Source organism: Ranitomeya variabilis, chromosome 1 (genome assembly GCF_051348905.1).
Source record: "Ranitomeya variabilis isolate aRanVar5 chromosome 1, aRanVar5.hap1, whole genome shotgun sequence".
In the NCBI taxonomy this organism is placed as follows: domain Eukaryota; kingdom Metazoa; phylum Chordata; class Amphibia; order Anura; family Dendrobatidae; genus Ranitomeya; species Ranitomeya variabilis.
Window position 1 is genome coordinate 638,272,257 of NC_135232.1, and position 27,575 is coordinate 638,299,831.

Genomic DNA, 27,575 nt, shown 5'->3' on the forward strand with positions numbered 1-27,575 from the left:
GACGTCACGGATCGTGCCGTCGTAGCGATGAAAATGGCACTGTGTGACGGTACCCTAACACATTTATTTTGTAACAATCGCATACATATAACTTCACAGACTTACTTCTAAATGCTTCCATCTGTTTTTGGACACCAGTCTGCATGCAATAGTCAAACATCAGATCTACATACTCTTCAGCATTGTCTATAGTCACCATCTGCAAGAAAGAGGCAAGTGAGTGACCCACAAATCGGCATCCTGTTGTTCTCCTGCCTTTCAGTTTCTCTGTATCCTCATTAACTCTCCTTTACAACCAAAGGATAAGGACCTATCCCGATCATATGCAACTGACACTGCTGCAGCATCCGTGCGCAAATACCAAACATCCAGGAGAGAAAACCAGTACATGTGCACATACTGTACATCCATCCAGGACAGAAAATCAAAACGGGAGCACATACTGTACATCTAGGAGAGAAAATCAGGACGGGTGCACATACTGTAGATCCAAGAAAGAAAATCAGGACGGGTGCACATACTGTACATCCAGGAGAGAAAATCAGGATGGGTGCACATACTGTACATCCAGGAGAGAAAATCAGGACAGGTTTTCAGCCTTTTGATGTAAATAAGGCTTCTGTTCACTGAGTGTATGCAGTCTTTGAAGACTTGTAATATTTGTTTTACAGAAAAGTTATAAAACTTTCCGGAAACTGCTTTGCATTTTATTTTAGAATAACAAAGCTATTCTAATAAAAAAAACAGGACATTTTTGTAGAAGATGTGAATCTTGTTGCTTACCTCGTCTTCACCATTAGGTTTCAGGTCAACTGCACTAAAGCCATAAACACGAGATGAAGGACAGAACTGAAAATTAAGCCTAAATGAAAAAAAAAAGTCAGGTCAAGTGAAGATTTTGAGAGTAAAGTTGGAGCTTAAACTTTTCTGTTTTCTAAAATTTTGCAAATCTAATGTGTAATAACTGATTAAGAGTGACATGAGATGAGGCTTAACCCATTCCTGACCAGGGGAAGTTCCATTTTTGCGCTTTTGTTTTTTTCCTCCCATCATTCCAAGGGCCACACCTTTTTTTATTTTTCCCGTCGACGTTGTACTTTTGAATGACACTATTCGTTATTATGTGATGTACTGGTCAAAAGGAAAAAATTCTGCAATTTTTTTTTTTAATATTTACTGCAAAAATTATCTGGCAATATGACTCTCTAGGTCAGGACGATTACACAGATAGAAAGCATGTAAAAATTTGTAGTTTACTTAAGCGGTGAAAAGAAATTCAAAAATTTGTTTAAAAAAAAATGACAAATTGACTTGTGTCACCATTTTCCGGGACATGGGGCTGTGTGAGGGCTTGTGTTTTTGTGCCATGAGTCTTAAGTTTTTATTGAAATCATTTTAAGGTAGATCCGATGTTTTGATCATCTGTCACTACATTTTTTTTTGTATTGTTGTTGTGGTGAAAAAACGCAATTATAGCGTTCTCATTTTTTTTAAAAAAAAATATTTTCTATTTTGATAGACCAGCCTTTTAAAAATGCAGCAAACCAAATATGTATACTAAATTGTTCTTATTTCTTAAATTTTAGTGGGATTTAAAAAAAAAAAAAAAGGGGCAATTTCATTTTTTTTCATATTTAAAACTTTTTTTTTCAATTTTCACTATTTTTTAATTTGTTAGTCCCCTTAGGGGACTTGAACCTGCGATCATCTCATCCCTCGTACTATATATAGCAATGCCACAGCATTGCTGTATATAGGAAAAATCAGTTTCCTATGAATGCCAGCTACAGGCTTGTTTTCATAGGAATACAGTCATGACAGACACCAGTGTCTTGGCAACCAATCAGCGTCCCGCAATCACGTCATGACGCCCCCCCAACTGGCACGAGTTAAATAAACCGTCGGAGATTGACAGCGGCATTTCACAGGTTAGCGGTGACAGGCGAAGCCTCACTTCATCTGCGGCTGCTAGAGGCAGATGATGGCTGAATAACACAGCCATCATCTGCCTGTTAAGATGCCGGCTTGGCATACCAGTCTACATCAAAGTGAGGGAGCCGGCATCACAATATCCATCTATATCTCTATTTGTCTAAATGTATCAGACGTGCTTGAAAGTTTGTAAATCCTTCAGAATTTTTCAGATTTCTGCATAAACTTGACATAAAACTACTCCTACGGACACTAAGCTTGAACTGGGTCTCTGGAAGCCAGCATGAGGGTGTATACTGGAGGGGAGGAGCTAACTTTTTTGTCTCAACTGAGTGTCAGCCTCCTAGTGACAGCAGCATAACACCCACGGTCTGTGTCCCCCAATGTGGCGAAGGAGAAAGTATGAACGTGTAGCATCTTTCATTCATGGTATAGTCCAGTTATAAAGGCGTCCTTCAATCTCAAGGACCTTCTATTACTACTACCCATTCCCCAATATAAATCTTAAAGTTATGCCATTCTGTAAAGGACACGTCCCCCAAACTCACCCTAAATCTTCAATGCTGACTGGAGGTCCAGAACCAGATGGATTTTTTAGCATCAACTCTTGGAGTTGTGTATTTTTCTCATCCTCAGACAAGCTGCGGTTGCTCAGAATGTGTCTTCTTTTCACGGCCAATTCCCGAATATCTCTGAGGAAGCGTGCACGATGTGGGTTTACAAGTTCAAAGTCCTCCCATGTCAATATACCCTGGAACCAGGCTGGTGGTTTTGGCTTTGGTGGATCCAAGATGAACTCCGATTTGGAATCTTCCTCAAAGCTTCCCACAGAGAGGGCGTCGTGGCCATCTTCTGTGGAGGCTTCAGACTGACTTTCAGTACAGTGCTCACTTTCCTCACCCTTCGAGGCATACAACAGTTTACTCATATTGCTTTTGATATCCCCCATACACATAAGCCTGAAGAAAGGCTTAGAAATAGGCAAGTCTACTAGGCGATTGTCTTGTATACATTTTGCCAAAAATATACCCAGAAAATGACAGAGCCTGGTCACCCTATCCAGTTCTTCACTGTCCTGAGGATAGGGAGCTATGAATAGTCCACATGACCGCTGCACATAATATCCAGGAGGTTTCAAGCCACCACCCAAGTCAACCTACGAGACAAGACAAAAATTAGATCTTGTGCATTTGTGTTTGTGAAGGCATTTCTGTACATAAGGGGGTTGTCGAATGACGTTGGCAGGGTAATTGGATGATGGATTTATAGATCCAACTTCCCTAAAAGCTCCATACAATTTACACAGAAGTAGGCCATATCTGCTGAAACCCAAACATCTAATGAGTATGGGAGCCTCCCAAGTGTCCCCTGAAAGATTGGGGGCTGACATAAGGATTAGGCGGGTGGAATTCAATCACGCACTGAGATGAGCCACTGCCCAAAGCGTGACAGTGGCTCCCTCAGAGAACATAGGTGTGATCAGCCGAGGCAGCCTTTCCAGGATATGGGGAGGTCGGAGGGATAGCCGTCAACCAAACAATCATTACGCGGACAGGTATCTAATGTGTTTCACCAGCTTAACCCCATATCTGCTTTCTAGTCTGGGGGAAAGTCATTTCTAGACATATATATTCAAAAAGCAATTGTAATAGAGTGTACAGAACCATCATGGCCTTTATGATGCTATATGCCCTAATACCTCCTACTGTACTCATTACCTGGCGAGATTCATCATCTGGGAAGTCATCATCACACAGCCAAATGCCCAAGTCAGTTTTCTGGAACTCTGCTGCCACCAGGGCATAAAATTCAAGGGTAGGGCCCAGCCCAGTCCCTTCCTCTCCAAGAAACTCCACCTGGAAGAAAATAGGTGGCGATTTAGATGGATGAATGAAGCATTAAGTTAAAGGGAACCTGTCGTCATCTCATCCATGCAGCCTTTGCAACAGGCAGCATGAACTGCAGAAAGGTTAATTTTTCTCTCATATTTCTCAAGTACTCAACATCAGGTAGCAGCTGCAAAAGCAAACAACACACATTCCCCCGGAAGAAGCAAGACGCGAAACGCGCGTTGGGGCCTTCAGGACTGCACGTGCAGGTCATGTATTGCATCCATTACCCATATTAGTGATATGAGTTTAACATGGGGCATGGCGTGATCGTCAGCCCCTTGTGCACAGCACTGCTATGATTTAAAATTGATTTTTGGCAGAAATACTAATAGGTTTATCAAGCACTTAGCACTTTACCTAATGTTTATATATTTTTTCCTTGGTACTGATCCAGGCATAGTGTGGTAAGGGGTGATACCCCTACTAATAATTGATATATAGTAAAAAGCCTAGGTTTATTTCCAACAGCAACATTATCTGCCTATTAATCGACTATTTCAAGTGATCTGGTGCATTTGGATGTGGTTGCTGCATGTAGCCTTGCACCTGCAGTTTCAGATTGTATGTGTATTCCCCAGAGGACGGTATTAGATAATTGTTTTTATATTCATGGTTAGTTGTTGTCTTTATCAATACTTAATAAAATTTGTTAGATTTTGAATACTTTTGACTTTGCTTCCGCCAGTTTCTCTTTCTTTGGGTATTTTTATGATTTTGGGAAGCGTCACCCTAAGAGGCCTGATTTAATTGGCAAGATTTTAGGGTGTATAAAAAAATAAATAAAAATCTGTGATCCCAACGTATTTTTACCCCTTTATAAATCACTGGTGGTGCCACATGTAGAATATGGGATCCAGTTTTGGGCTCCACATTTTAAAAAGGATATTCAGAAGTTAGAATCAGTTCACAGGCGGCAACTAGATTATTAGAAGGGATCTCAGAAGGACTCTCGAAGGAAGATAGGTTGGAAAACAAGACGTCACAGAGGCAAACTCATTTATATATGTATAAATACATGTGTGGTCAATACAAAGGACTGGCACATGACTTATATCTTCAAAACACCATATAAAAGGTCCAGCCCGGCCCCCGGACGGCTTCTCCCAGCTCCACTCCATGTGATTGACAGGTCTGTTCCACAGCTAGACCTGTTAATCCCATGTAGCAGTGCTGGGAAGAGCGGGCCGGCCAGCCAGGGGTAGATTAGTCTGGTTTCTTGCTACGGTCCCTGGCTGAATCTTATAATTATATTTTCTCTGAAATGTCAGGCTCCCTGTGACATACACAAAACCGGTTAACATTTATTTATTTTTTGATAGAAGAGTAAAATCGCAATAGCCTTTTATATACAGGGTGAGCCGGAAACCAGGGAACGTACCTCAAGCACAGACTTGCGATCTGCATGGATCTGCATGACATTCTCTGCCCATTCCATCAATGATTCCCCTCGTGGGACCTTCACCCGCTCATGCTTTAAGCGACCTACTCTGAATTCACCAGGGTCGTCCCTACGGACTGCGCTGGCGGTCCTACTCCTCTCCACAGTGGCCTCCCGTCTGTTCTGCAGCCACACAATAGCTCTGTCAAAAACAGAAGTGTGTATTATTACAGCACAAAGACATCCCGTCCCCATAGTGTGTGATAGGACGTGTCCGGGATTAGAGAAACAGGTCGTCTTGCAAAAATATTGTCACACATCCGTGTAGCTACTGTGACGTCAATAGGGCTGAAAACAATCATGTTCTTCTAATGCTGGACAACCCCTTTAAGATATCTGCATTGAAGATACTGCATGCTTATTAGCACAACTCTGTTTTTGGTGGGTCAGATTTGAAATGTGGATTGTGTTAAAGAGGTTATCCCTCTTCAAGAAACATTAAAAAATGAAAATGAAACCATATTATACTCACCTTTGCCAAGGTGCCAGTCTCTGCCCCAGCGCTGACATCGCATCGACCATTGCTCAGCCATCTATTTTAGTGACTGAGCGGGGTGGTCCATTTAAATTGACAGAGCAGCTGATCTCACCGATTGGTTGCCACACTTGACTTGCCGTCAGAGCAACAGACAACGCCAGACTCTGGGAGCAGAGGCAGAGACTCACACTGTCTTGGGGCCAATATTTCTTGAAAGAGGACAACCCCTTTAAGGGAGGCTTGCAATCAATGTGAAGCTTGAATAAAGAGCAAATACAGGATACATGGGACTATGCCAGGACATTTAGTGGAATTAACCCCTGGAAGACACCTAGGTCTTTAGGTAGGCATTGTGTGTACATGCATCATGTTATCAGGATTTCTTCCATGTTTTATACAATACCTTGAAGCTCCAAATGCCGTACACGTGAAATAAAGCTGCCTCGTCTCAAAGGGGATGAGGAAGGGGCATTTGCTTGTTAATTGTTCACACCAATCTGGCAAAGCTCCACTGGCCAAAGCTAGTGGCTCCTAGAAGGATTTAAAAAACATCTTCAAGTTTTTCAATGTCCACACAAATGAGCATTCAGCAGCCATGATTAGTTGTGTTACTATCAGCTTACGTGCTCAAAAAAGAACAAAACATACCTCAATCTGCTGCAGGATTTTGGTTGTGATTTTTTTGCTGGTAAACTCTTCCGGGGAAACGCTGAATAAAAGCATTTCATCACCTTCTGGGGTAAGCAAAAAAGGTTTATTTTAATTTCCTTTATATTTTCTGTTCTCCATCACCTTACCCACATAATTAGTGTTTCCACACAAGGGAAGCTAGCATCAAAAAATCATTTAGTGTTTAAATCAGGTTTTCCTTTAAAAAATATTTTTTTAACATCACAATCTGCCTAAAAAATAAAAATGGAACTCTTGCAATTTTCACTCTGGCCACTGGGGCTATTCTAGCTTATCTTCCAGTTTCAGGAAACAATACATGTACATAGCCTGTACATGTATTGTACATGTCAGCAGGCTTTTGTTATGTAATCTGACAGCAGCATGAGGTTGGGACAGAGACCCTTTATACAGCAAGGTGTCACTTAGTCTACTGGGTGCAGTAGCTGTGATAAGAGTCACAGTTTTCTCCTGCAGATCTAGCAGAGTTCAGAATGCAGAGGACTGTGATGTCCTGCCCACGACTGATTAGCAGCTTCCTGTCAAATATAAATTGTGCACAGAAAGCTGCCAATCAGTGATGGGAACACGGTTGGACCAGGAGGCATGAGGCAGCTTGTCCTGTAGTGACAATCTCCTGCTGATAAAACACTGATTGTTTTGAAACTACAACACACAGCCTAGTAAGTGACATCACTGGAATCAGGGTCTTGCTCCTACAGCAGGGAAGTCAAACTCAAATACACAGACAAATTTAACCCCTTAAGCCCCGAGGGTGGTTTGCACGTTAATGACCGGGCCAATTTTTACAATTCTGACCACTGTCCCTTTATGAGGTTATAACTCTGGAACGCTTTGACGGATCTTGGCGATTCTGACATTGTTTTCTCGTGACATATTGTTCTTCATGTTAGTGGTAAAATTTATTCGATATAACTTGCGTTTATTTGTGAAAAAAATGGAAATTTGGCGAAAATTTTGAAAATTTCACAATTTTCCAACTTTGAATTTTTATGCCCTTAAATCACAGACATATGTCACGCAAAATACTTAATAAGTAACATTTCCCACATGTCTACTTTACATCAGTACAATTTTGGAACCAAAATTTTTTTTTGTGACGGAGTTATAAGGGTTAAAAGTTGACCAGCAATTTCTCATTTTTACAACACCATTTTTTTTTAGGGACCACATCTCATTTGAAGTCATTTTGAGGGGTCTATATGATAGAAAATACCCAAGTGTGACACCATTCTAAAAACTACACCCCTCAAGGTGCTCAAAACCACATTCAAGAAGTTTATTAACCCTTCAGGTGTTTCACAGGAATTTTTGGAATGTTTAAATAAAAATGAACATTTAACTTTTTTTCACACAAAATTTATTTCAGCTCCAATTTGTTTTATTTTACCAAGGGTAACAGGAGAAAATGGACCCCCAAAGTTGTTGTACAATTTGTCCTGAGTACGCTGATACCCCATATGTGGGGGTAAACCACTGTTTGGGCGCATGGCAGAGCTCGGAAGGAAAGGAGCGCCATTTGACTTTTCAATGCAAAATTGACTGGAATTGAGATGGGACGCCATGTTGCGTTTGGAGAGCCCCTGATGTGCCTAAACACTGAAACCCCCTACAAGTGACACCATTTTGGAAAGTAGACCCCCTAAGGAACTTATCTTGATGTGTGGTGAGCACTTTGACCCACCAAGTGCTTCACAGAAGTTTATAATGCAGAGCCGTAAAAATAAAAAAATCATATTTTTTCACAAAAATGATCTTTTCGCCCCCAATTTTTTATTTTTCCAAGGGTAAGAGAAGAAATTGGACCCCAAAAAATGTTGTGCAATTTGTCCTGAGTACGCTGATACCCCATATGTGGGTGTCAACCATTGTTTGGGCGCATGGCAGAGCTTGGAAGGGAAGGAGCGCCATTTGACTTTTCAATGCAAAATTGACTGGAATTGAGATGGGACGCCATGTTGCTTTGGAGAGCCCCTGATGTGCCTAAACATTGAAACCCCCCACAAGTGACACCATTTTGGAAAGTAGACCCCCTAAGGAACTTATCTAGATGTGTTTTGAGAGCTTTGAACCCCCAAGTGTTTCACTACAGATTATAACGCAGAGCCGTGAAAATAATTTTTTTTTTTTTTCACAAAAATGATTTTTTAGCCCCCAGTTTTGTATTTTCACAAGGGTAACAGGATAAATTAGACCCCAAAAGTTGTTGTCCAATTTGTCCTGAGTACGCTGATACCCCATATGTGGGGGGGGGACCACTGTTTGGGTGCATGACAGAGCTCGGAAGGGAAGGAGCGCCATTTGGAATGCAGCCTTAAATGGATTGGTCTGCAGGCGTCACGTTGCATTTGCAGAGCCCCTGATGTACCCAAACAGTACAAACCCCCCACAAGTGACCCCATATTGGAAACTAGACCTCCCAAGGAACTTATCTAGATGTGTTGTGAGAACTTTGAACCTCCAAGTGTTTCACTACAGTTTATAACGCAGAGCCGTGAAAATAAAACATCTTTTTTTTCCCACAAAAATGATTTTTAGCCCCCCAAATTTTTATTTCCCTAAGGATAACAAGAGAACTTGGACCCCAGAAGTTGTTGTTCAATTTGTCCCGAGTACGCTGATAACACATATGTTGGGGTAAACCCCTTTTTGGGCGCACGGGAGAGCTCAGAAGGGAAGGAGCACTGTTTTACTTTTTCAACGCAGAATTGGCTGGAATTGAGATTGGACGCCATGTCGCGCTTGGAGAGCCCCTGATGTGCCTGGACAGTGGAAACTCCCCAATTCTACCTGAAACCCTAACCCAAACACACCCCTAACCCTAATCCCAACGGTAACCCTAACCACACCCCTAGCCCTGACACACCCATAATTCTAATCCCAACCCTAATCCAAACCGTAAATGTAATCCAAACCCTAACCCTAACTTTAGCCCCAACCCTAACCCTAACTTTACCTCCAACCCTAGCCCTAACCCTAAACATGACTGAAATACGTGGCACTGAAATACGTGGCACTGAAATACGTGGCACTGAAATACGTGGCACTGAAATACGTGGCACTGAAATACGTGGCACTGAAATACGTGCAACTGAAATACGTGCAACTGAAATACGTGCAACTGAAATACGTGCAACTGAAATACGTGCAACTGAAATACGTGGTACTTAAATACGTGGCACTTAAATATGTGGCACTGAAATACGTGATACGTGGCACTTAAATACGTGATACGTGGCACTTAAATACGTGATACGTGGCACTTAAATACGTGGCACTGAAACACGTGGCACTGAAATACGTGGCACTGAAACACGTGGCACTGAAATACGTGATACGTGGCACTGAAATACGTGGCACTGAAATACGTGCAACTGAAATATGTGCAACTGAAATACGTGCAACTGAAATACGTGGTACTTAAATACGTGGCACTAAAATATGTGGCACTGAAATACGTGATACGTGGCACTGAAATACGTGATACGTGGCACTGAAATACGTGATACGTGGCACTGAAATACGTGGCACTGAAATACGTGGCACTGAAATACGTGGCACTGAAATACGTGGCACTGAAATACGTGGCACTGAAATACGTGGCACTGAAATACGTGCAACTGAAATACGTGGTACTTAAATACGTGGCACTAAAATATGTGGCACTGAAATACGTGATACGTGGCACTGAAATGCGTGATACGTGGCACTGAAATACGTGATACGTGGCACTTAAATACGTGGCACTGAAACACGTGGCACTGAAACACGTGGCACTGAAATACGTGGCACTGAAATACGTGGCACTGAAATACGTGGCACTGAAATACGTGGCACTATGACTGTCAGAAAATGTTCATTAAACGGTTAGGGGTGAGGTTAGGGGTAGAGTTAGGGTTTGGATCTCTTTATCACCTTGATGGTGGTGGGTGGCTTTTCAGTGTGTTTTCTGTTTTTTTTCGATAAAAACGCATGCGTTTTTAACGCAAACGCATGTGCTTAAAAACGCAAGAAAATACTGCAGGTTGTATTTCTGAAAATGAACGCATGCAGAAAAAAAACGCATGCGTTTGAAAACGCGACCAAACCCGTACAAAAAAACGCATGCGTTTTCAATGTTAAATATAGGGAAAAAACGCATGCTTTTTTTGTGCAAAAAAACGCTGCAGACAAAAACGCAAGTGTGAAACCAGCGACGCTTTTTATAGCAAAAAAGTTTTTGCGTCTCCACATTTTGAGACCTATAATTTTTCATGTGAGGACTTGTCATGTCATGTGAGGACTTGTTTTTTGCGGGACGAGTTGACGTTTTTATTGGTAACATTTTTGGACACGTGACCGTTTTTGATCACTTTTTATTCCGATTTTTGTGAGGCAGAATGACCAAAAACCTGCTATTCATGAATTTCTTTTGGGAGAGGCGTTTATACCGTTCCGCGTTTGGTAAAATTGATAAAGCAGTTTTATTCGACGGGTCAGTACGATTACAGCGATATCTCATTTATATCATTTTTTTATGTTTTGGCGCTTTTATACGATAAAAACTATTTTATAGAAAAAATAATTATTTTGGTATCGCTTTATTCTCAGGACTATAACTTTTTCATTTTTTTGCTGATGATGCTGTATGGTGGCTTGTTTTTTGCGGGACAAGATGACGTTTTCAGCGGTACCATGGATATTTATATCAGTCTTTTTGATCGCGTGTTATTCCACTTTTTGTTCGGCGGTATGGTAATAAAGCGTTGTTTTTTGCCTCGTTTTTTTTTCTTCTTACGGTGTTTACTGAAGGGGTTAACTAGTGGGGCAGTTTTATAGATTGGGTCGTTACGGACGCGGCGATACTAAATATGTGTACTTTTATTGTTTTGGTTTTTTTATTTAGATAAAGAAATGTATTTATGGGAATAATATATTTTTTTTTATTATTATTTATTTAGGAATTTTTTTTTTTATTTTTTTTTACACATGTGGAAAAAATTTTTTTTTACTTTTTTACTTTGTCCCAGGGGGGGACATCACAGATCGATGATCTGATAGTGTGCACAGCACTCTATCAGATCACCGATCTCACTTACATCGGTGCAGGCTTACCAGCGTCTGCTCTGAGCAGACACTCGGTAAGCCACCTCCTTCCCTGCAGGACCCGGATGCCGCGGCCATCTTGGATCCGGGACCTGCAGCCAGGAAGGAGGTAGGAGACCCTCGCAGCAACGCGATCACATCGCGTTGCTCCGGGGGTCTCAGGGAAGCCCGCAGGGAGCCCCCTCCCTGCGCGATGCTTCCCTATACCGCCGGTACACCGCGATCATGTTTGATCGCGGTGTGCCGGGGGTTAATGTGCCGGGGGCGGTCCGTGACCGCTCCTGGCACATAGTGCCGGATGTCAGCTGCGATAGGCAGCTGACACCCGGCCGCGATCTGCCGCGCTCCCCCCGTGAGCGCGGCCGATCGCGTATGACATACTATCCCGTCACCCGGAATTAAGTCCCAGGTCACCTTGACGGGATAGTACGTCATACGGGATTAAGGGGTTAAAAACTTGGACAAAGTAGTGGGCCAACCTTCATATCCGGTATTTTAACCAATTCACCCCTGGGCAGTTTTCTGTGTTTTTTTTTTGTTGTTGTGGTTTTTTCCTTTCCTCTTAAGAGCCATAACTTTCTTTTTTTTTATTTTTCCATCCACAAGTTGTACTTTTGAATGAAACCTGAAACACTTCTCTAATTTACTCTCAGAGCCCAGGAGAGAAAGGCCATACAGTCTCTGAAAACCAACAAAGAAATCATCATCAAACCCGCTGACAAGGGTGGTGCAATAGTCATGATGAACACATCAGACTATATGAGGGAAGCAAACAGACAACTTATGGACACACGCTACTACAAAAAGTTGGAGTCGGATCCTACACAGGACTATTACAAGGAACTAAACAAGTTAGTATCTTGTCTGCCCGACGTATCCATAAGAGCCAATGACCTGATACCAGAAAGTCCAAGAACAGGGACATTCTACATGCTTCCCAAAATCCACAAATCTGGAAATCCAGGAAGACCAATTATTTCATGTGTGGGCACCCTTACTGAGCAGGTATCTGGATGGGTAGAGGGTGTTCTTAAACCCTTGGTAAAGGACACACCCAGCTTCATTCAGGACACAACTGACCTATTAAATAAATTATCAGCAATAGGTCCTCTACCAGAAGGAACCATCCTGGCCACCATGGATGTGGAATCTTTGTACTCCAATATCCCACACCAGGATGGATTAAATGCCTGCAAATTCTTCCTGGAAAACACAGGGACTGATGCAAATTCTGTGGTGAAACTTATAAAATTCATCCTCACCCACAATTACTTTGAGTTTGACAAGAAGATCTATCTATAGGAGACTGGCACAGCAATGGGAAGTAAAATGGCCCCTCAGTATGCAAATCTTTTCATGGCCAAGCTTGAAAGCGACTTTTTGTCCTCATGTCCCATCAGGCCTCTGGCCTACTACCGCTACATTGATGACATTTTAATCATCTGGACAGAGTCTGAACCACAGCTAAAGACGTTCCATGAACAGTTTAATCAATTTCACCCTACCATCAACTTGACACTCAACTACTCCTGCACTGAAATTAACTTTCTGGACACCATCATTAAGCTGCAGAACAATAAAATAGAGACATCCCTGTATCAGAAGCCAATCGACCGCCCAACATACATTAAATGGGACAGTTTCCATCCAAAACACAAACTCTATTGTCTACAGCCAAGCCATCAGATACAATCGTATATGTTCCAACCCAGTGGATAGAGATGAACACCTTGGTCGCCTCAGAAAGACCTTTTTGAATCAGGGCTACCATCCAAGAACAATTGAAAATCAGATCACAAGAGCCACCAGAATATCAAGGAATCACCTGCTACATTACAAAACTAAAGAAGAAAATAACCGGGTACCTCTAGTAGTTACCTACAATCCAAATCTGGAGGCGCTAAGGGGAGCTGCACGGAAATTACAACCTTTACTGCAAAAAGATGCCCGACTACAAGCAATTTTTCCAGACCCCCCACTACTGTGTTTTAGGCAGCCCCCAAATCTAAGAAGCATCATTGTCAAGAGCTCCCTGTCCTCCCAACAGCTGCAGGTACCTTTCCTTGCAACCAGAAAAAATGTAAAACCTGTCCATTTATAATGACCACGGACAAGATAAAGATCCCCAACTCACATCAGGACTACAAGATCCCAGGTACCTTCAGCTGCATCACATCTAATGTGGTGTACCTAATTATTTGTACTAAATGTCCAACTGGGGGTCTGTATGTGGGGGAGACAGGGCAAAAGCTTAGAACAAGAATGAATTCTCACCGCCATACAATAAGAGAAAAAAAGGAGATTTTTGTGTACTCACCGTAAAATCTCTTTCTCTTAGCCTCTAATTGGGGGACACAGGACCATAGGTGTTATGCTGCTGTCCACTAGGAGGCGACACTATGCATAATCTGAAAGAGATTAACTGTGGCTCCTCCTGTGCAGTATACACCCCTGGACGGCATCAGCCTTCTCCAGTTTTGTGCCAAAGCAGTAGGAGGAACGTAACATGAATAACATAATTATGCCTGTAAGAAGGCAACTATGTACGAGCTCAAGAAACAATATGAGAACTCAACAGTTACAACAGCCCGGAAAGGGCAACAGGGTGGGAGCTGTGTCCCCCAATTAGAGGCTAAGAGAAAGAGATTTTACGGTGAGTACACAAAAATCTCCTTTACTCTGTCGCCTCATTGGGGGACACAGGACCATGGGACGTCCTAAAGCAGTCCCTGGGTGGGAAGCAATGGACGAATATTGTGCAGACAGGCCCGTACACTTAGGGCACCGCCGCCTGCAGGACACATCTACCCAGGCTCGCTGAGGACTGGGTATGAACCCTGTAGTGTTTAGTAAATGTGTGTAAGCTAGTCCAAGTGGCCGCCTTACACACTTGTTGTGCCGAAGCCTGGTGCCGAATGGCCCAGGAGGCCTCTACCGCCCGTGTAGAGTGTGCCGTAATACCGGCTGGAAGAGGAGGATTCTTAAGGCGGTACGCCTCTTGTATGGTGGATTTGATCCACCTGGCAAGAGTAGCTTTTGGAAGCTGGCCTACCCTTGTGGCCGCCTTCCGGAAGGAGGAAAGGAGAATCAGACCTCCGGAAGGACGCAGTCCTAGACACGTATATACGCAAAGGCCTGACAAGGTCAAGCGTATGCAGAGCCTTCTCCACTCTATGAACCGGAACCGGACAAAGGGATGGTAGTGAAATTTCCTCATTGAGGTGGAAGTCGGACACAACCTTCGGGAGGAAGGATGGGACCGTACGAAGAACTACCTTGTCCTGGTGAAATGCCAGGAAAGGCCGTCTGCAGGAGAGTGCTGTCAGTTCAGACACCCTGCGTAGCGAGGTGATTGCCACCAGGAAAACCACCTTCTGGGAAAGAAGGCGGAGCGGGACCTCCTTAAGAGGTTCTAAGGGTGGTTCCTGCAATGCTGTCAGGACCAGGTTGAGGTCCCACGTTTCTAGTGGTCGTCTGTAGGGGGGAACAAATCGGGAAACCCCCTGAAGGAAAGTCCTTACTTGCAGCTTGGTAGCAGTGCGCTTTTGGAAAAGCACTGAGAGGGCTGACACCTGGCTCTTAAGCGAGCCCAATGACAGCCTGGCCTCCAGACCCGATTGGAGAAAACCAAGTACTTTGGGTATGGAATAAGGGAGTGGAACCTAGCCACGAGATTCGCACCAGGTAAAGAAAACTTTCCAGGTACGGTAATACATCTTGGCAGAGGCTGATTTCCGTGCTCTGATCATGGTTGCAATGACCTCTGTCGAGAACCCTGCCTGGGTTAGAACCCAGGTCTCAAGGGCCACGCCATCAAGTTGAGAGCCCTTGAGTTCTGGTGGTAGAACGGCCCTTGTGATAGAAGATCGTGGCGGTCGGGGAGACGCCAGGGGGCGTCTGCTGTGAGTTGTACGATGTCGGCGTACCATGTGCGTCTGGGCCAGTCCGGTGCAATGAGGATAGTTGAAACTACCTCTTGTTTGATCTGCCTCACCCTCTGAATATCAGGGGGAGAGGTGGAAAAAATATACAGAAGCTGGAACTGAGTCCAGTCCTGAACCAGAGCGACTGCTCCGAGCGACCGCGGATCGTGAGTTCAGGCAATGAAGTTGGAGACCGTGGCATTGAAATGGGATTCCATTAGGTCCACATCCGGGGTCCCCCAGCGGAGACAGATCTGTTGAAAAATTTCGGGATGGAGAGACCACTTTCCCGAGTCTATTCCTTGTCGGCTGAGGAAGTCTGCTTCCCAGTTGTCCACACCCGAACGTGGACCGCCGAAGGACCGACCCTGTGTCCTCCGCCCAGCGGAGGACATATGACACTTCCCGCGTCGCTTGGGTACTGCGGGTCCCCCCTTGATGAGTCACATATGCCACAGTCGTGGTATTGTCCGACTGTATCCTGATGTAAGAGGCTGCCAGTAAGTGATGGAAAGCCCTCAATGCCAGAAGGATGGCACGAACTTTCAGGATGTTGATGGGCATGGACGCTTCCGCTGAGGACCACTTGCCCAACAGGAGCCCACAGCTGAGCCGGGGTCCCTGGATGCAGGCGCAGTGTGCTGGCCCATTGCTTGGAGGTGTAGGATGCTGCCTGTACAGGCCCTACCTGAGGTATCTCAACCTATACCCCCAGAGAGGGATAGGGAATCTGCTATTGTCACCTTCAGGGGCCTTTATCCTCGTCTCGACCTCAACCCAGAAACCAAAAGGAATTGGGGAAGGGAGTCTCGACTTCGAACCAGCACCCGAGGGACTGGGGAAGGAGCAGCATGGGGAATAGCCATCTCAACTTCAACTGGGCACCCCAAAATAGGGGGCCGAGGAAGGAGCCATGCCGGGAGTCGCACAAGAGACCCTCTTTTCTTCATCTGCTAGTCGGAGGGCCAGTGCCTGGTCCTTGGGAAGGAGCACTGGACCCCTGGAGGTGTTGAATAACATTCCCAGGAAGGTCAGGGACTGACTCGGGGTTGGTGATGACTTTGTAGGTTGATTAACCAGCCCATGCGACTGAGAGTATTGGTTGTGATTGAGACGCTGAGCTCGCAGTCCTTGAAGGTGGGAGCCTTGATGAGTAGATCGTCCAGGTATGGAACGACTACTATGCCTCTGGAGTGCAGGACGTCCATGGTGGCTGCCATGACCTTGGTGAACACTCTGGGAGCCGTGGTGAGTCCAAAGGGGAGAGCCACGAATTGGTAGTGGTCCTGGCCTATTGCGAACCTGAGAAACCTCTGATGGGCAGGTGCAATGGGTATATGCAGGTATGCGTCTTGTATGTCTATGGAGGCGAGATATTCTCCCTTCTCCATGGACGCAATGATGGACCGAAGGGACTCCATGCGGAAATGACGGACCCGTACATATTTGTTGAGCTGTTTTAGGTCTAGTATGGGCCGTACGCTGCCTCCTTTCTTGGGAACTACGAACAGATTGGAGTAGAACCCTCGGAAGCGGTCGGTCATGGGTACCGGTACTATGACTCCTGATTGACAAAGCGAGGAGACCGCTTGGTGGTAGGCTCGAGCCTTGGCTGGCGGTTTTGGGGGGACAGAGAGGAAGAACCGGTCCGGTGGGTTGGAGGTGAAGTCTATTTTGTATCCGGAAGACACTAGTTCCGTGACCCACCTGTCTTCTGTATAATAGGCAGCCAGACTTGATGAAAGAGCAAAAGTCGGCCGCCTACTGGTGTGGTGTCTTCCGGAGTCCGTGAGTCATGAGGAGAAGGTCTGAGATTTTTCTCCTCTGGGCTTAGACTGGCCTGCTTTTGACTGCCAGGTCTTGTCCGACCTTTGCGTCGATCGTGAGTTGTCCCTGCGTGGGGAACGGTTACGATTTTGTACTGGACGTGAGACGGACCAGCCGGAGGAATTCCGAAAGGATCGGAATCGAGTTTGGTTACGCTTCTTGTAAGTGCGTTTAGGTTTCAGTTGGGGAAGAGAAGTACTCTTACCCCCTGTGGCGTTGGATATCATAGTGTCCAACTGTTCACCGAAAAGTCTCCCACTGAGGTAGGGGAGGTGCGTGAGGGACTTCTTTGAGGCTGCGTCCGCTTTCCATTCCCGCAGCCAGAGGATACGCCGAATCGTGATGGCGTTTGATGCTATCCCCGCGACTCCCCTTGCTGAATCCAGAGCTGCATGGAGCATGTAATCTGCTACAACAGCAATTTGAACCGCTTGGTCCGACAGTTCAGGAGCGGATGCTTGGAAGGCTTGTAAATTGTTTGCCCAGGCCAGGATGGCCTTGGCAGCCCAAACTGAGGCGAACGCAGGAGCCATGGATGCCCTTGCTGCCTTGAAAATTGAACGAGCCATGCGTTCTACCTGCCAGTCTGCTGCGTCCCTGAGGGTTGAGCTTATCTGGCGGTGTAAGAAGGGTCTGTGCTGCCAGCCTAGAGACTGGGGATCCACTTCAGGTGGATCTGTCCATTCCTTGGTGTCCTTCTGTGGGAAGGGGCACCTCGCCTCCAGATATTTGCGATTAGCTAATTTTTTCTCAGGCTGTGAGAGCCGTTTTTTTAAGGATCGCCTTAAACTCTGGGTGGTTAGAGAAAACCTTAGGCGGCTTCAGAGGTCCTTCAAAGGAAATCTGATGTTCTGGGGCCTCTGGTGGCGGATCAGAAATGTCCAGCACCCGATGGATGGACGATATTATGTCCTCAACTAGCGCTGTATTGCTAGGAGGGATTGGGATCAGGGACCCCACCGTTTCTCTGTCTGAGTCAGAGTCGCAGATGCCTTCCGAATCCTGTGTATCACTGAGGCGTCCCCTGCTGGGTGAGCTGGGGAGGAGGCCTTCTCTGGTTGGGGATTGCGGAGATCTGCATTGTCTGTCCCTGGAATGGGACGGTCTAGATGACCTGGAGCAACGGTGTCTCTCCCTAGAGGGGGATGACCGTGTGCTATGGGATGACGCAGATGGACTTGATCTATGGATCCGCTTGCGTCGTGACCTAGACGTGGATGTGCCAGGGTCATCTTGTTCCTGAGTCAAGCTCTCCCTTTGCTGGGTAACGGTCATAGCCGGGGCATGACCCTGCAGAGCCTGCAGCAATGTGGAAGTTAGGTTATCTATAGACTGCGTCATAGATTGCGATATCTGAGTAGCCCATTCCGGCGTGGCATTAGACACCGAGGCATTGGCAGGGGCTTCTTGAGGCTGTGACACATTAGTTTGTATACAGTTCTGACAATGCGGGTACGTGCTACTACTGGGGAGAGCGGTCCCGCAGGCTGTACAGAATGCATAATAGCAGTTCTGCCTGGTTCTCTTAGACCTTGAGCCCGGCATAGTGCACAGAGTGCAGAAGTGCTGCCAGCAGATGGACCTTACAGGGGTAGAGAACCTACAGGGGAGCCTTATAGGTAATATGGATTCACAGCTGAGTAAAGATAACCCAGCTGTGATCTTACCCCACCAGTGTACCCCTAGGTCCAGCGCCGAAAATCCACAGTCCTGTGCCCCCCGGAGACTGGCTGCCTGGTCCTGGTCCTGCAGACCGGGAGATGCAGGGTTAATCTGCAGCCGAAAATGGCTGCAGAGGCAGAGGAGAGAGGAGGAGAAGGGGGCGGAGAGCTGGAAAAAGGCGGCAAGGCTATAAAAAACCCGCCCTTTCTGTCTCGATCCGCCCCTTGTATGACACTGTAGAGTGTCATATTTGTCATCCGGGGGGCGGGCCGGGGGGCGGAGAGGAGGCTGCTGCTTCAGCTAGGCCGAAGCTGGGGCCTAAATTAGATGCCTGAGGCCCAGAAGGGCTCCAGGCCGGCGCGAAAGTCCGGGAGGGGGTCGGATCTGAACCGGACCCCTCCGGATTTGAAGGCAGGATGGCGGTGGGGCTATAAGCGGAAGGGGGAGCCCGACTGGGGTCCCCCTGAGGCAGTATAGAGCTGGTGCTGCTGCAGAGACAGGGGCGCAGGGAGCCCTGTGTCCGTATGTGCCATGCCTGCCTGCACTCCCCCCGGCCCCAACAGGAGCCCGCAGCTGGGCTGGGGTCCCTGGATGCAGGCGCAGTGTGCTGGCCCATTGCTGGGAGCTGTAGGATGCTGCCTGTACAGGCCCTACCTGAGGTGTCTCAACCTAATACCCCCAGAGGGGGATAGGGAGGGTGCTTTTGTCACACCTTCAGGGGCCTTTATCCTCGCCTCGACCTCAACCCAGAAACCAAAAGGAATTGGGGAAGGAGGGGGGTCTCGACTTCTAACCAAAACCCGAGAGGTTGGGGAAGGAGCAGCATGGGGAATAGCCATCTCAACTTCAACTGGGCACCCCATAATAGGGGGCCGAGGAAGGAGCCATGCCGGGGGTCTCACAGGAGACTTTCTTTTCTTCATCTGTAATCCCGTCAGAAAGCGGGAAACGGAGTAAAAATCTTTAGGTGTGCCTCCTTTGCGACACTAAGCAAAAACTGGAGAAGGCTGATGCCGTCCAGGGGTGTATACTGCACAGGAGGAGCCACAGTTAATCTCTTTCAGATTATGCATAGTGTCGCCTCCTAGTGGACAGCAGCATAACACCCATGGTCCTGTGTCCCCCAATGAGGCGACAGAGTAAGAATGGATCTACCTGTGGCAATACATTTCTGTCTCCCAAATCATAACATTATGGACATGAAATTACTTGTATTAAAGGGTAACTTCAAATCGCAGAAAGACAGGAGAGTCTGGGAATATAAACTGATGATGACCTTTGACACTCTAAATGCAGGAATGAATGTGTCACACGGATTTATGTCTGTTTACATCAACTAATGAACTTGCCCATCAGACCATGTGGGGTCATCACAACAGAAACAGACCCTAATCACAGGACAATAAAACAATCCTTATCTAAGAATTGGCCCAATATTTATGGACGTAACTGTTTATCACCCATGGTAATTCTGCTTCATGTCACCTGGCTTATCCATGGTTTTTTTTCCCCTCTCCCTTTTTTTCTTTTCTTTTTCTATACTATGTTGTGCATAAATATGTGATTCTTCAGAATTTGTTTTAGTCTTTGCCTGATGAAGAGACGTATGTAGTCTCGAAAGCTTGCAATTTGTTACCATCTTTTCAGTTAGCCATTAAAAGGTATCAACCACTGAGGACTCTCAATTCTAAATATTTTTCTATCTACTGGCTAACACGGTACCAAGATATATTTCTTTCCTAATTTACTCTAAAATATTCACATGTGAAAACCCATGGCGCATCTGTCACATGTTAACATGCCTTTACCCAAATTTTCTAGAACACTCAATTTAAAGAGGCGGGGACAAATGACAGCCCTGTACATAGTGTATAATGCTCGTTGACCCTATAAAAGGCCACTATCAGTACACACAAATGCACCTGATCAGGACTAATCGTTTCCAAAATGTCTCAGACAATGTCAGGAGATGGACAATCAGGATAACGGAATGAGAAATTAATCCGGAAGAAGTCACCTTCTTGTGGTGTCCTAGCAGAATACGGATCGCTGGCTACAATATACAGGATGCGAAGAAGCTGCAGGACGTCCTCTACACCACACGAGTTCTGTCCGCTGCCTGCCTTCGCCTGCGGCTGCTCCCGGCCGTGGCTTAAAATGTCAGAGCTCTGTATTGTGCCCAGAGCGGCGGGCATCACAGCAGACTTGCATCCATTCTCACAGAAGTCCTGCAAGGAGAACACAGTGATGGAGAAGGCGGCAAACACAAAAGAAAGAAGACTACCCCAAGGAACTTTGCATCTATTCTAGCAGAGACTGATAAGACATAGGTATAGCCAATATTACCCCAAACCCTGGCAGGAGAGGTCCACAGTTCTTGCTTTGTCTACTACTCAGATCATATTAACTGGACCTTCCCCTTCTTGAAAGTCAACAAATTCTGGGTTATAAAGTAAAAACAAAACACACACAAGCCAAGCATAAAACCAAAATGCCCAGCCACCCCAGCCCGGCTTTACTTTGTAAGCAGCGATAAGCTGGGAGCAGTTGCGGTTCTTTCGGATGCTCTTGTTAGTTCCAGTCAGTTTCCAGCGCCGCAAGAAGCTAGGATCTGCGTTCCTCTGCAGATAGGTGATCAGATCATTCTTTGGCAAAGCATCTGTGCCCAGTGACTGCTCCACATGTTCCACGGACCAGCAGCCCTGAAGAAGGGAACGCGGCATTAAGGGATATCTCAGCTCTGAATATCACAGCTGGACAGATCTGCTCTACTACTGGAAACTGAATGGAATTTGTTTTCGGGATGAAACTCCGTCCTATATCCAGTACCTCCTACCACTAAGCTAAAATGACAACAGTAATGAATGAAAGTGAAAAAGAGCAGCTATGGAGGCTTTCAATACGTGAGCTACCATTAGGCTGCGTTCACACATTGAGATTTCACTGCGATAATCGGCAAACACCAGTCCGGCAGAGGCAATGTGTGAACGGAGCCATTACTGGTTCGGTCAAGAAAGCTTTGTTAGTAGGAGTTATTGTGAGCAGAATCATATCCACTCCTTTAGCCATCAATAAAAAAAAGCAAAATGCTTTCTCTAATATAATTCTGCAAACTTTATGGCAAAATACTAACAACATGCTTTCATAAATTAAAGTGTTAATTGATAAAATAAACTTAACAATATGCAAAGTGAAACAGCAAAAGAAAAATCTAATTTCAGTCAATATTTGGTGTCACCATCCTTTGTCTTCAAAACAGCATCAAAGCCTATGTACACAGTTATTGAAGGACCTCGGCAGGAGATTGTTTCAAACATCTTGGAGAACTAACCACAGATCTGTGGATGTCCCTTGTGCAAATCCTTCTGTCTTCCCATGTAATCCCACACTGGATGACATGAGATCAGGTCTCTGTGGGGGCAGGACCATCTTATCCAGGACCAGTGTACATCTTTATGCTGCAGATTGTAGTCAGAGAGGCTTCTGATTGGCTCCAAATTTATTGCAGTAGAACAACGACCCCAAACATCCAGCCAATGTCATTAAGATCTGTCTTCAGACTAAAGAAAAACAAGGAGTCCTGGAAGTGATGTTATTGGCATCATATCATCTGTGTGGGATTACATGGAGGGACAGAAGGATTTGCACATAGAAGATCTGTGGTTAGTTCTCCAAGATGTTTGGAGCAACCTCCCTGCTGAGTTCTTTCAGAACAGCATAATTTCTTCTAGGTACACTTTAATGGGTGATCACAACAAATATTGATTTTATATACATTTTTCTTTTGCTCATTCACTGTATCAATTAACATGCGAACAAGTCCATTTTTTAAAACATTCTTATTACGATACTCTATTATGTACATACTGGGAGCGCGGGGGGTGATGGACACGAAGGCATACAACAAGGCCCCCACAATGTAGAATAAAGCTCTAATCTTATGTTAATGCAATCTTTAAGTATTACCATATAATTAGTGTGAATGAGCAAAGTGATGAAACTTACCATCCTGCCAGACTCCTTCTGTTTATCAGATTCCTTCATCTCCCTGTACATAATTCTGTATTATGGAATAAAGTGCAGATCGATTTACACACCCGACAATGAACAAATAATACTTTAGCACAGAGAATTATTTCTTATTAGCTGCATTCACAAATATGCCCAATATTGCAACATAAACTACAGGAAACTACTAGACATGTTTTCTCCTATAAAACTACAAGATTGTGTTGCATAGTTTCATTGGCTGATCAGATGAAACAAGGAGTACAGCCACACCCCCGCGGAGCATATGAAAGAAGAATATTGATCTGGTGACTCCTAACACAAGCCCTTCTTACGTGTATGTAGGCTCCCATATCCTCCTCAGTTTGTCTGATTTGATGGCTCCGTTACATGACAGCTGCAGCAGTTTCTGCACATAGTAGAAGATGGTGGAACGGAAATTGCTAAGTGGAAGCTCGACTTCACGTCCATTTCCTAGACCTGTCACTTTCAGAGTGAGAGCTAGCCTAGGAGCAGGAGCACATTCAACTTCCTCCAGGAGCTCCGAGTGGGGCGTACCTACAAATAATAATAGAAATATACAGTATATATCATGCCCTAATAGAAACATATCGTGCTCTCAGTGGTGTATGTACATGCAAATAATAATAGAGATATACATATTTCTATTAGGGCACTATATATATATATATATATATATATATAATATCTGTGAGTGGGGAGTACCTGCAGAATAACATTACACAATATATATATATATATATATATATATATATATATATATATATATATATATAAATATAAAGAGAGAGAGAGAGAGAGAGAGAGAGAGAGAGAGAGAGAGAGAGAGAGAGAGAGAGAGAGAGAGAGAGAGAGAGAGAGAGAGAGAGAGAGAGAGAGAGAGAGAGAGAGAGAGATTTTTGTGTACTCACCGTAACATCTTTTTCTCCGAGTCATCATTGGGGGACACAGGACGAATGGGTGTTATGCTGCCACCAGGAGGACACTAAGTTAAACACACACAAAAGATTGACTCCTCCCCTGCAGTATACACCCACAGGCTGGACAATCCAGAGCCAGTTCGGTAACAAAGCAGTAGGAGTAAGCCAGTTAACAAACAGAAAACATGTCATAGTCAAAACACAGACTGAAAAGAACAATTGAGCCAACTAGGCTAACAGGGAGGGTGCTGTGTCCCCCAATGATGACTCGGAGAAAAAGATTTTACGGTGAGTACACAAAAATCTCCTTTTCTCCTACGTATCATTGGGGGACACAGGACGAATGGGACGTCCCAAAGCAGTCCCTGGGTGGGCCAACAAGAAGTTATAAATGCTGTGCGTGCCTACGAGCTACAGATGAGACACTGCCGCTTGTAGGATTCGCCTACCGACGGACGCGTCTGCCGAGGCCTGAGAGTGCACATGGTAGTGCTTCGTGAATGTATGCAGGCTGGACCATGTAGCAGCCTTGCAGACCTGCGCTGCCGATGCCTGGTGCCGGATGGCCCAGGACGCGCCGACTGACCGGGTAGAATGAGCCTTGATCCCCGGAGGTGCGGCGTGACCCTTGACACGGTAGGACTCTTGGATGGCGGAACGAATCCACTTGGCAATGGAGGCCTTGGAAGCAGGTAGTCCCTTCCGTGGCCCCTGCGGAAGAACGAACAAGGCGTCTGACCTACGGAGAGACGCAGTTCTGGAGACGTAACGTCTAAGACCCCTCACTAAGTCCAGAGTGTGGAGCGCCCTTTCCATGCGGTGGGAAGGAGCAGGGCACAGTGAGGGAAGGACAATCTCCTCATTAAGATGGAAGGAGGAAACGACCTTCGGAAGAAAAGTCGGACATGTCCGCAGAACCACCTTGTCCTGGTGGAACACGAGGAAAGGAGGTCGGCACGACAGAGCTGCCAGCTCAGAGACACGTCTAATAGACGTGACAGCCACGAGGAAGGCAATCTTCCAAGACAAGAACAGCAAAGACACTTCATGCAAGGGCTCAAAGGGGGGCTCTTGAAGAGCACGGAGAACTAGGTTCAGGTCCCATGGTTCCAAGGGCATCTTGTAAGGCGGAGCCATATGAGAAACACCCTGGATGAAGGTCCTGACCTGCAATCTGTTTGCAATCTTTCTCTGAAAAAGAACCGAGAGAGCAGAAATTTGGCCCTTAAGAGAGCTGAGAGCAAGACCCAAGTCTACGCCTGATTGGAGGAATTCCAAAATGTGAGGGATAGAAAAACGGAGGGGGAAACGTCCCCGCTTCCTGCACCAGGCGAAGTATACCTTCCAGGCGCGGTGGTAGATGCGCATAGAAGAAGGCTTGCGTGCGCGGAGCATGGTAGATCTCACCGTCTGGGGCAACCCCTTCTGCCTCAGTACCCAGGACTCAACGGCCACACCGTTAAACACAGGGCCTCTGAGTTCGGGTGGTAAATGGGCCCTTGAGACAGGAGGTCTGCGCGACTCGGCAGCCTCCAAGGTACGTCTGAGACCAGTTGAACCATCTCGGCATACCATGTCCTGCGCGGCCAGTCCGGAGCGATGAGAAGTACTGGGATCCGTTCTGCCTTGATCTTCCTGATCACCTTTGTCAGAAGAGGAATTGGGGGAAAGATGTATGGGAGTCTGAAACCCTGCCATGAGAGGACGAGAGCGTCGGCTCCGAAGGCTGAGGGGTCGTGAGACCTGGCCATGAATACGGGAACCTGGCAATTGAGGCGAGATGCCATTAGGTCCACGTCCGGGGTCCCCCATCGAGAGCATATCTGGTGAAAGATTGCGGGATGGAGAGACCACTCTCCGGGATCGAGGCTGTGGTGACTGAGAAAGTCCGCTTCCCAGTTTTCCACGCCTGGGATAAAAACTGCTGAGAGTATGGAATGATGTGTCTCGGCCCAGCGGAGAATTAGCGTCACCTCGACCATGGCCGCCTTGCTGCGAGTGCCCCCTTGGCGGTTGATGTAGGCTACCGCAGTGGCGTTGTCGGACTGGACTCTGACCGCACGGCCGGAGAGGAACGGCTGAAAATGATGGAGAGCCAGTCTGATTGCCCGAATCTCTAGGATATTGATGGGCAGCTGGGACTCCTGCGGAGACCAGCGACCCTGAGTCGAGTGACGCTGGAACACTGCACCCCAGCCGAAGAGACTGGCGTCCGTTGTGACAACCAGCCAGTGCACCGGAAGGAAAGACTTCCCCCGAGTCAGGGAGGACCTCTTGGTCCACCACCTGAGGGACTGTCTGATTGGGCGAGAGAGAAGGAGACGGCGGTCGAGCGAGGCGGGATTCCTGTCCCATACTGCCAGAATGGCATGTTGTAAGGGACGGAGGTGAAAAACCGCAAAGGGCACTGCCTCCATTGCCGCCACCATCCTGCCGAGTACCCTCATGGAGAAGCGTAGGGAGTGAGAGCGAGGTTGAGTAAGCTTCCGGACTTCTCTCTGAAGAGTGGATACCTTTTCCGGAGGCAAAAGTACTAGACCCTGAGAGGAGTCTAAGATCATTCCCAGGTAGGATATGGTTTGGGCCGGGACTGGGGAAGATTTTTTGAAATTGATTTTCCAGCCCAGGCGCAAAAAGGTATTTATAGTGACGTCTACCGCTTCTGAACAGGACCGGAAAGAGGGGCCTTTTATGAGGATGTCGTCCAAGTAGGGCAACACCACTATGCCTCGAGCATGTAGAATGGCCACGGCAGCTGCCATGACCTTGGTGAACACCCGAGGAGCAGTGGCCAGCCCGAAAGGTAGGGCGACAAACTGAAAATGGTGCCCCTGGACCGCGAAGCTGAGGAAGCGCTGATGAGACGGTAGGATGGGAATGTGCAAGTAAGCGTCTTGAACATCTAGAGATGCAAGGAACTCGCCCTCGTCCAGAGAGGCAATTACCGAGCGGAGGGACTCCATACGGAATTGACGTACACGGACGTACTTGTTGAGGAGCTTGAGGTCCAATATTGGACGTACTGAGCCGTCCTTCTTTGGTACAATGAAAAGATTGGAATAGAAACCTTGGTACCTCTCGTTCTGAGGTACCGGGATGATGACCCCGTCTTCCCATAGCGATCTTATGGCCTGAAAATACTGACGGACCCTTGCTCTGGGAGGAGGGGACTGGAAGAAACGAGATGGGGGAAGAGAGACAAACTCTATCTTGTAACCGAAGGATACCAGTTCGCGGACCCATCGGTCGGGAACTACCGAGAGCCACGCGTCCCGAAAGAAGAGTAGGCGGCCGCCAACTCTGTCGGTGTCCTTTGGCGTCTGCCAAGAGTCATTGAGGTGGAGACCTGTTAGGTCTGGGCCCCCTGGACCCCTGTTGTCTGGGTCTGCCTCTCCAAGAGGGAGGTTTGTAAGATGGCTGGGAGGTTCTGTCCTTGCGCTGACCTCTCCCGGCGCCGGGTGGCGCGGAGGGAGAATTGGACCAATTGGAGCCGAAACGGAAATATCGGCCTCGGCCCTGTTGGTTGCGAAAGGGGCGAAAGGTCCGTTGCTGGGGAAGGAATTTGCTCTTTCCCCCTGTGGAGTCTGCGATAATTTTATCTAGTTTGTCCCCAAAAAGGCGTTCGCCCTGGTATGGAAGGGACGTGAGAGATTTTTTGGATCCTGAGTCCGCTTTCCAGTCCCTGAGCCAAAGGGATCT

The 27,575-nt window shown here is 46.4% G+C and overlaps 1 protein-coding gene across 4 annotated transcripts in view; it reads right to left on the reverse strand.

Moving 5' to 3' along the window:
* The window catches only part of HECTD1 (HECT domain E3 ubiquitin protein ligase 1), a 124,034-nt gene that overhangs the window by 20,203 nt on the left and 76,256 nt on the right, over positions 1 to 27,575 (reverse strand). For 2 of the 4 annotated variants that reach the window (XM_077261023.1, XM_077261016.1), the window contains exons 29-39: positions 23,271 to 23,493; positions 22,933 to 22,987; positions 21,447 to 21,629; positions 20,945 to 21,155; positions 6,389 to 6,474; positions 6,144 to 6,271; positions 5,203 to 5,404; positions 3,651 to 3,788; positions 2,481 to 3,088; positions 784 to 862; positions 106 to 199 (exon numbers count right to left, since the gene is read on the reverse strand). In XM_077261023.1, the coding sequence (XP_077117138.1) occupies positions 106 to 199; positions 784 to 862; positions 2,481 to 3,088; positions 3,651 to 3,788; positions 5,203 to 5,404; positions 6,144 to 6,271; positions 6,389 to 6,474; positions 20,945 to 21,155; positions 21,447 to 21,629; positions 22,933 to 22,987; positions 23,271 to 23,493 (2,007 nt within the window). The remainder of the gene's footprint in view (positions 1 to 105; positions 200 to 783; positions 863 to 2,480; positions 3,089 to 3,650; positions 3,789 to 5,202; positions 5,405 to 6,143; positions 6,272 to 6,388; positions 6,475 to 20,944; positions 21,156 to 21,446; positions 21,630 to 22,932; positions 22,988 to 23,270; positions 23,494 to 27,575) is intronic. The other 2 variants (XM_077261035.1, XM_077261027.1) reach the window with 1 other exon arrangement.